The sequence below is a fragment of the Mus caroli genome, chromosome 2 (genome assembly GCF_900094665.2).
Source record: "Mus caroli chromosome 2, CAROLI_EIJ_v1.1, whole genome shotgun sequence".
NCBI classification, from domain to species: Eukaryota; Metazoa; Chordata; class Mammalia; order Rodentia; family Muridae; genus Mus; species Mus caroli.
In genome coordinates, this window is record NC_034571.1 from 129412975 (window position 1) to 129422145 (window position 9171).

Consider the following 9171-nt stretch of genomic DNA (forward strand, 5'->3'; position numbering starts at 1 on the left):
AAGGAAGGAAGGAAGGAAGGAAGGAAGGAAGGAAGGAAGGAAGGAAGGAAGGAAGGAAGGGGGAAGCAGGGAAAAATGCAAGAAGTAATGACAGAGGGACACGTGCCAATACTTAATCCACAGCAATTCAATTCAAATATCTTGACAACTGACACAAGCATCTAGGATTTGTAAAGCTCTGGTGTTCCACTGTGCTTTAGGGATGGAAATAGTTGTGGTACAGAAACTTGTTCATGGTTGACGATCACTCAAATGAAATGTAAATGATAGGAGGTTTTCTCTTAATCTTTAAATTTGCTCTGTCTTAGGCTGATATATATGTTAGTGGAGCCAGGCATAGTGGCATAGGACTCTAACCCCAGCACTTAGAAGGTCTGAGTGCTCAAAGTCAGCTTGGGCTATATATGGAGACAAGGTTGCAAGCAAAACAAAACAAACAATAGACAAAAGTTATAATATGCCAGTGTACTTTGGGAGTTGCCATGGGAAAAGGAGTTTAAACCTTCCGTTTTTAGCTCATTACTGTAACTAGTAAGAAAATCCTGTAATAAGTGCTTTCTATTTGCAGTAAGATGCCTGCTGTTTGCAATAGAGTGCCTTCTTAGCCTTCAAGTTGGCCTTTGGAAATGTGGTAAAGTGCTTTGTGAGCCAGCTCCTGCCTTCCCATTCCTACCCATACAACTGAAACCAACAGATTCACATTTTTATGCTCCAAAAGCACCTGTTTCAATGCCCCTACCAAACCTGTGACATCGACATGTGTGTATAAGAATCACTAGGAAAAAGCAGTTCCTTTAAATCTCTTAGGAGTTCTCAAAATCAAGTTTATAACTGCTGTCTACATTGCCAAAGATCCCAAGGTGGGAGAGCAATGAGCACTGAGATTTGCTACCTGACTTTCTTCACTCATCCTCAAGTTGAATCTTGGAAATCTATATTTCAGAAAAGCAAAGCAAAACAAAACAAAAATAAACCATAGTTTCTATATAATTTTGCCTCCATCCTCTGCCCTAGAGTTCTTCAGAATAGATGATTTTATCTTCCCCAAAATAAATTAGGGTATGAGATGGCTGAGGAATGTCTCAGCAATAAAACACTTGCTGCTCAGGGGAGTTCATATGCCCAAAAGCCACGTTAATGCCAGATGTGATAGTGTACACCTATCATTCTAGTGTACCTGTGGTGACATGGGAAGTGGGAAGGATAAGCCCATTCATGACATGTGTGGTGATGAGCAAGACACCCTGGTAGACGTGATAGAGAGCAATGACTTATACCTAGCTGCTCTCTGACCTTCACATGGGTCAGATGCCAGGACTCACACACACATACACACACACACACACACACACACACACACACAAATATACATTAAAATAAGTAAAATAATAACTAAGAAGAAGAAATTACATAATTTTAGAAATCATAAAAGTAAATACATCAGTGTGTTTAATATGAACTATAAATTCAAAGCGGGTGCAGAAGTGCATATTTGTAATACTAACACTGGGAAAGATGAGAAGGGTGAATCAAGAGTTCAGCCAGCCTTGGCTTTATAGCCAAACCCTATTGGAGAAAGATACAGCGAGAGAACTCAAAGCTCCCAAATACAGTATTTGTATTAGTACACAAGTATTCTACCTTTAAACTACACTTTGAGCTCAAAACATCAGTTTTAAAATTTCACTTGAAACTGACAGATGTTGTTAAGACATGTTGGCATATTGAATAAGAATTAGGACTATTACTAGTTGTGTGTATGCTTCTCACAAGCTCTACCCCTTGGTAACAACTTTCTTCTCGCTCTGTCTTCCAAAATTGCTCTTTGGCTCCCAGGGTAACAAATGATGCCCGGGAAAATGAGATGGATGAGAACCTGGAGCAGGTGAGCGGCATCATCGGAAACCTCCGCCATATGGCTCTAGACATGGGCAATGAGATTGACACCCAGAATCGCCAGATCGACAGGATCATGGAGAAGGTGAGTCTACAGTTCTCAGGTGCTGACTACTGATTGCCACTACATCCAGGCAATCAGTAGTTGCTGGATATTTTGCCCTTCATATTTCAAAACAAAAAGCATGAGACTCAGCAGCAGAACTGGAGTGAAGATTAGAATGCAGTTTGGGTTTCGTTGGATTGTGGGTGCTGGGTATTGAGCACAGTACCATGGGTATGCTAGAAGAGTATTCCACCAATGAGTAACACTCTTACCCCAGGCCATACGATTGAATATAGTTGATATTTCTCTATCTCTCCCATGCCAGGCATGTGCTAGGCACTTAGAACACATGAAAATGAGACAGATCATATTCTCGCTGCCAAGGAATTTGTATCAGGACACCAGAAACCATGAAACAATTCACCATACAAATCAAACACTAATTCTTTCCTTGCATTCTCATCCCTAATCACATGAATATTAATTATAATCTTTTTACCTGTCCAAATGCCAAGAGGAGAGATGTGTGCATCAAGAGTTTAACAATGATTTTATGTGAATATATGTCTGGCACTCTTGTGCTATGTGCTTGTTCTCTGTGAGACCCTGAAGTTCTTAATCTGAGATTTTGGAGTCTCTTTTTATCTTTTCCATTGCCAAGAATAGAGTGGGTTCTTTTTTATGTCTTTTGAATTACAAAGCTAAGTAATAGTTTCTGGATCCCCAAGCATTCTTCAGTGCTGTGAAGGGATAAAGAGACAGGATTTTGTCACATATGGTCCAGATAAACAATATATGACCACATAATATTTTGCCTGATTGGTATTGAACTACACATATGTCAGAGCTGGCTAGAAAAATGCTTGTGTTTTGCTTAAGTTTGCAAGTTACAACATGCTTGTCATGGGTAAGCAGCTTTTGCTATCATAAAGCTCTTAATGCTGTGTGAGCCAATGGATTTTAGAACCATGTTGAAAGGTTCAAAAAGTGTTGGAACCAATTCAGCCTGACCTAAGCCATTATAGCTCCAAAGGAAAAATGAACAGAGAAATAATTTCTCCACTGTTTTCGAGAAAGGAAAAAATCTGAGAAAACAGGAAGTGCTTGTTTTCTATCACTGAACCAAATTGATTCAGAAGCAAGCAGATAACTCAGCAAAGCCAAGCAGGGTTCCATAGAAGAGAATTTCTTTTTACTAACATAAGGGGTCAAAATGTTGAGTAACTGTCTTGGAAAAAGAATTTTTTATCCTCCTGTAATGACAGCAGATGCCACGTTCTAATACCTATGCCAGGGTAATTCTCTAGAACAGTGAGAACTTTCTGTATTTAGCTGTTCATCTACCAATAAAGGTGTACACGGGATAAAAGTTTAAGGAAAGGCCAGACAAGTTGATGGGAAGCAGCTGCTCTGGCTTGCTTGAACCCTAGACTGCTGAGTCACCGAGATAGAGCTAAAGGGTATAATTGCCTTACAATAATTAGTATATCTTGGCTGATATTTGAAATAGAATCCCACACACAAAGTCACAATGTGGACACCATTTAAACAGCCCATTTGAGTCTAGCTGAGCATGTTACTGAGCCACAGTATTCCCTCTTTCTCAAGGAAGTCCTTGTCTTTGAGAACTGTATCAGAAGTCTCAGTATGTATAAGGTTGAGTTAAAACCGCACAGTAGGCAAAGCAAAGAGAATTTTCTTCTCTCCTGGTCCCACTATGATCTTCTCTCGTCATCATTTGGGTTGATAGAGAATTCTGGGAAGTTCAAAACAGAGTTTTGATATAGTCTTGTGGATTTTTAAGTCATTGCTTTGTGGTTTGCTTATGTGTGTTTATATGTACAATCTATCAAAGTTACAAGCACATTGTTCTTCTAGAATACTTGAAATTAGAAGTAAGTTTCCATCCCAAGCTTCATACACACTGGTGCTAATGAATCCATGAAGATATTCAAACTTCAAAGTAAAGTTTGGTGGAAGAAAATGTGTTGAGATCCAGAGATGTGGTCCTCAAGGTCTTCCACCAGTGGGGGGGGGGGGGGGGTCACTGAGCTTGAGAAATAAGACCACAGCTTAGAAACGGGATTTGTAGTTCACCAGCTCTATGAACTGGAAGATTGGGGAACATTTTAACTCTGGATGTGCTTGTGTATGACCTAGACACAGTAGTAGATGTCTGATGTGGGCCAGTGCAGCACCTGCCTGAAGCTAAGGGCTCAATGTACTCAGTATCCCCTTCTAACAAAGTCTGGGCTCCCTGATGGACACAGCCTTTCCACAAAGGCACCTTAGGAAGCACATCTCAGAAATGTCAGCAATCTTAGGACTCTCTAAAATCAAGCAGGAATCTGAGGATGGGGTATCCTCCATTTAAAAACAAAATCCTCGAGGATTAACCAGGAAAACAAGATGGACACTGACAGACGCCTTTTCCAAAGGACATGCCTTAGGGGAGATTCTGTCAGGTTTTGTTTTGTTTTGCTTTTGTTTTCTATTTCTTTTATATACCACATAAAAAGTATGTGGTACTTTTGTGCCATGTAATATGAGTCTGGAATTTGAATGTGATTCAGAGAACTTGAGAGAAAGGAGCAAGCATCCATTGAACAAAGGCATTTCAGCTCCACCCTGTCCTTTGAGAATATCCCAAGAATAGCCTCTGCTCTACTTACCCAAGCTGCCTTGCAAAGGCCAGGCAGTGCATTCATAAGCAAGACAGTCTCCATTTGCCTTCGGACCTGACGTTTGTTTTAAAATGGATTATTTTCTTATTTAAGTTTCTCTGAGCTCAGTCTAGAAATGGCACAGTTCAGTCTATAGGAGCATGTCAGATTGGTCTGAGCTAAGTCATTTTCCTTTTCAACAAAGTAGGATTATTTATGACACAGTTTATAGGTACAGAAGAAGGATCTGGGAACCAAATAAAATTGGAGGAATTATCCATTTTTCAAATGAGGAGCCTGGAGGGTCAAAAAATATGTGTCTATAGTTCTGAATAATCAGGACAAATCAATGTTCTTTTTTTATGTACATACTCATTTTGAAGCCAACTCTTGATTAACCAAACAGATGGCAGAGAACCATAGCCAGATAATTCAGTTGTGAATAATCCAGAAATATGTTCAACTTTCAAGATCTTGGTTTGAACATAAATGAGTCCAGTGTGCTAGGAATTTATAAATTCAAATTGAACATAGAAAACCCTACCCAGATGAGATTGGAAAGTGGGAAAGTAGGCACATAGCCTATGGTCAGTCAGTGATAGTAGATCATTCCCTCGACCACCTGGTGGCTTTCTTCTCTGCCCAGGCTGTAGAGTTACAGGTGGGAGCATTGTTTGTACAGCACTTGTAACAGGAAAAAGCAACAGCCTGTACTTGCTGCCTTACCTTTCTCCACGGCGATGGGAACAGTTTATTTCCTAGGGCTTAACAGTTTAGCCTTTGAGCATCTTCCCAGCATAAAAAGATAAACTATAGAACACTGTCCTCAAACAGCAGATGCTATCCAGTGAGGAAAACCACTGAAACCTCAAGTCAAGTTCCTGTGACCTTGTCCATGGTCCTGGGGGTGGGGGAGTGATAATTCTGAATGAGTTATTTCACAAAAGAGCTTGAGTGGATCCCGGGGATGAATAGGACCTTAAGGAGTCATCTAAGACCTCTCTTCTCTCCTCTTTTCTAGGCTGATTCCAACAAAACCAGAATTGATGAAGCCAACCAACGTGCAACAAAGATGCTGGGAAGTGGTTAAATTTGCCCTTCTGCTGTGCTCTCCTCCAAATGTTGTTGGACCAGAGAGCTCCTTCATGCTTCTCTCATGGTATTACCTAGTAGGTCTTGCACATACACACACACACACACACACATACACACCACACACACACACAGAGTCAGTCACCCCCATTGTAAATGTCCTGTGTGGTCTGTCAGCTTCCCAATGATACCATGTGTTTTTTGTTTTTCTCTGGCTCTCTTTCTTTCCAAAGGCTGTACATAGTGGTCATCTGGTGGCTCTAATTCCTAACTTAAGATGTCTTGGGTCTCATTTTTTTCTTTTCTCAGTGGCGTTTGCTGAATGACAACAATTTAGGAATGCTCAATGTGCTGTTGATTTTCTCAATACACAGTATTGTTCTTGTAAAACTGTGACATTCCACAGAGCTACTGCCACAATCCTTTCTTAGGGTGTCAGGCTCTGAATCTCTCCAAATGTGCTGTCTTTGGTTCCTCATGGCTATTCTTTGTCTTTATGATTTCATAATTAGACAATGTGAAATTACATAACAGGCATTGCACTAAAAGTGATGTGATTTATGCATTTATGCATGAGAACTAAATAGACTTTTAGATTCCTACTTAAACAAAAAACTTTCCATGACAGTAGCATACTGACAAGAAAACACACACAACAGCAAGAATAACAAAGCAACAACTACGCATGCTCAGTATTGGGACACTGTCAAGATTAAGTCATACCAGCAGAACCTGCAGCTGTGTCACCTTCTTCCTGTCAACCTACAGACTTACTGATCATAATCATCCCGTTTTCTTTATTCACACACACACACACACACACACACACACACACACACACACAATGGATTTAACACACCATTAATCATTTCTAGCAAAATATGTGTTTGGCTGAAACTATGTGAAATGGATGTAATATAGGGTTTGTCGAATGCTTTTGAAAGCTATGTTTTGGAGACAATACTCTTGCTATGTGGAAAACGTGAAGATCTTCTACGTCTGGCTCTTGTTAATCACCATCTCCCTGTGGTTTGTCATCAGTACAATTCTCTGTTGCTTAATCTAGAGCTATGCATACCAAATTGCTGAGATGTTTAGTAGCTGATAAAGAAACCTTTAAAAAATTATATAAATGAATGAAATATAGATAAACTGTGAGATAAATATCATTACAGCATGTATATTAAATCCCTCCTGTCTCCTCTGTTGGTTTGTGAAGTGATTTGACATTTTGTAGCTAGTTTAAAATTATTAAAAATTATAGATCCCAGCCACCGACTTCCGTCTGATGTTATATTCACACCAGAAAACACAGTCTGCAAACTCTGTTCAGTTGTTCCTAAGTTGTATACACTGGGTAGAAAAGCAGATGTTCCATTTCAACACAATTCCAGTAACAATGGACACTTTGGCTTGGTTCTAGAAATACCTGTGTATGAATTTAGTGTTAACTGTGGGACACATAGTTTTCTAGCATGCAGAGAAAAAAATACAAAGGGGGGTGGGATCTGAAGTACTCTAGTCTTGGCCCTGTAAACTTAGGTATTCCAAGCATTGGTAACTATTGTTTCCTTCCCCAGCATTGCCATAAACCAAAGTTCAGCCCTTCAATACTATAACACTACTACCCACACTTGTCTTAATTCACCCATTTACCTAAAAGTGTAAAGTAATTGTAGAACACTTACATAGCAGGCACAAAGCCCTGGGTTTTGTTATGGTCCCAGTGGAAGGCATTTAATTTTGCAAGGTAATCATTATATACATTCACAGTGGTGTAGAATCTGGTCTTAGAACATCTTTCTCCCTCCCCCAAATCCCACGTTTATTATCAGATACTTTATCCAACTTGAAACAACTACTAGTTTTAGTCATTTGCCAGCTCTTTCTATAGATTTGTCTGCTCCAAACATTTCATAGGAGTGGTACAGTGGGCTCTTGTGACTGACTTCTTTCACTTGCATGATGTAACATGGTCTGTCTGTATTGTAGCATGTCTCAGTATTCTATTCCTTCTTATGGCCAAGTAATATTTCCTTATGGGGATATACTGCATTTATTTACCTTTTTATTTACCTTTGGTTAGTGAACACCTAGGTCATATCTATATCTCCTTTGGCCTTTTATGACTAATCCTGCTTTGAACAGTTGAAGACCAGTTCCTATGAGAGAAGCTATCCTTAATTCTCTTATAACCACTCCTTTGCCACTACCGTGCCTTTGGACATCACCATTTCTACCTTCTACCTCATCACCACCTCACATGACAGTACTTTTACCTTTTCTACTGCCTGTATCACTTCATTATCTTGACTGGCATATCTCTCTTCTACACCTTCACCATCAGCTTTATAGTGTGTGTGTGTGTGTGTGTGTGTGTGTGTGTGTGTGTGTGTGTAGTATATATACACACCATAATTACTTCCATTACCACTGACCCTGGCACCACCATGGTTGCCACCACCTGTACCACTGGCCCATCCATCATCTTTGATCATCTCCTTCTTTATCACTACTTCTCTGAATGACTCATAGCAGCAATGCAAGTACATTTGTCCTGGCTGGTGGTGGTAGTTGGACATTCACTCATGAGTCTCTCTGAAGGTTTGATGAGAGCAGTGAAGAAGCAAGAAGAGCAATGATGAGCTTGTCATTGTCAGAAAGCATTTGCAGGATTTTATCCTCTTCCAAGGGAGCAACAGCGAGAACACATTTATTTCTTAAAATCATGGTAGTGAAGAGGGTGCTAAAAGACAGAAAAGGTGATTATGTACCACATATGTCAGAACTGACAGGGGGGGTCAATATTCAGCCTGTGCAGAATGTTCCAAGCTCCATCTGTTCTCAGCCGAAGTGAGTGGGTTTTCACAGAAAGTGACGTGCAGGCAGTTTGCTTTGAGACTGCCACATAATGCTCTGGGCAGCATATTTGCTTTGACAAATGCATTTGTCCAAGCTTGGCTCTCACACAGCCAGCTACTTCTGGCTAACGAAGAATGGATGTCCCAGGCATGAATCTTCTCTAGCTGATCTATCAACCCAAGAAATTCAATAGAAATGCAACAATAGAATACCTTGCAAACACTAAATATTCTCCTTTCTCCATTCAGGCACTGGCAAAGGTCCCTCCTACACAAAATTAGAGGGTCTTTCTTTGCCCTCTTAGCAGGAGGCTTTCTTCTTGACCTCCTGCCCATTTTCTTTTGTCATCCTCCTTTAAAATTATTTATTTTATGTGGATGTGTGTTTTGTCTGCACGGATGTCTATGCATCATGTATTTGACTGGTAACTACACTGGGCAGAAGAGCATATTGGATCCCCCTGAAACTAGAGTTACAAATGGTTGTGAAAGTAGGGAATTGAACCCAAGTTCTCTGAACAAACAGCCAATGCTATTAACCATTGGGCTATCCCTTCAGCTCCCCTGTCTCCCTCTCCCTCTCCCTCTCCCTCTCCCTCTCCCTCTCCCTCTC

General features: G+C 40.3%; 1 protein-coding gene across 2 annotated transcripts in view; it reads left to right on the forward strand.

Annotated features, from left to right (window-relative positions):
• Positions 1-6975, forward strand: part of Snap25 (synaptosome associated protein 25) — a 71085-nt gene extending 64110 nt beyond the window's left edge. For both annotated transcript variants that reach the window (XM_021155437.2, XM_021155436.2), the window contains exons 7-8: positions 1837-1981; positions 5627-6975. In XM_021155437.2, coding sequence (XP_021011096.1) covers positions 1837-1981; positions 5627-5695 — 214 coding nt within the window. In that variant the 3' untranslated portion in view covers positions 5696-6975. The remainder of the gene's footprint in view (positions 1-1836; positions 1982-5626) is intronic.
• Positions 6976-9171: the final 2196 nt, after the last annotated feature.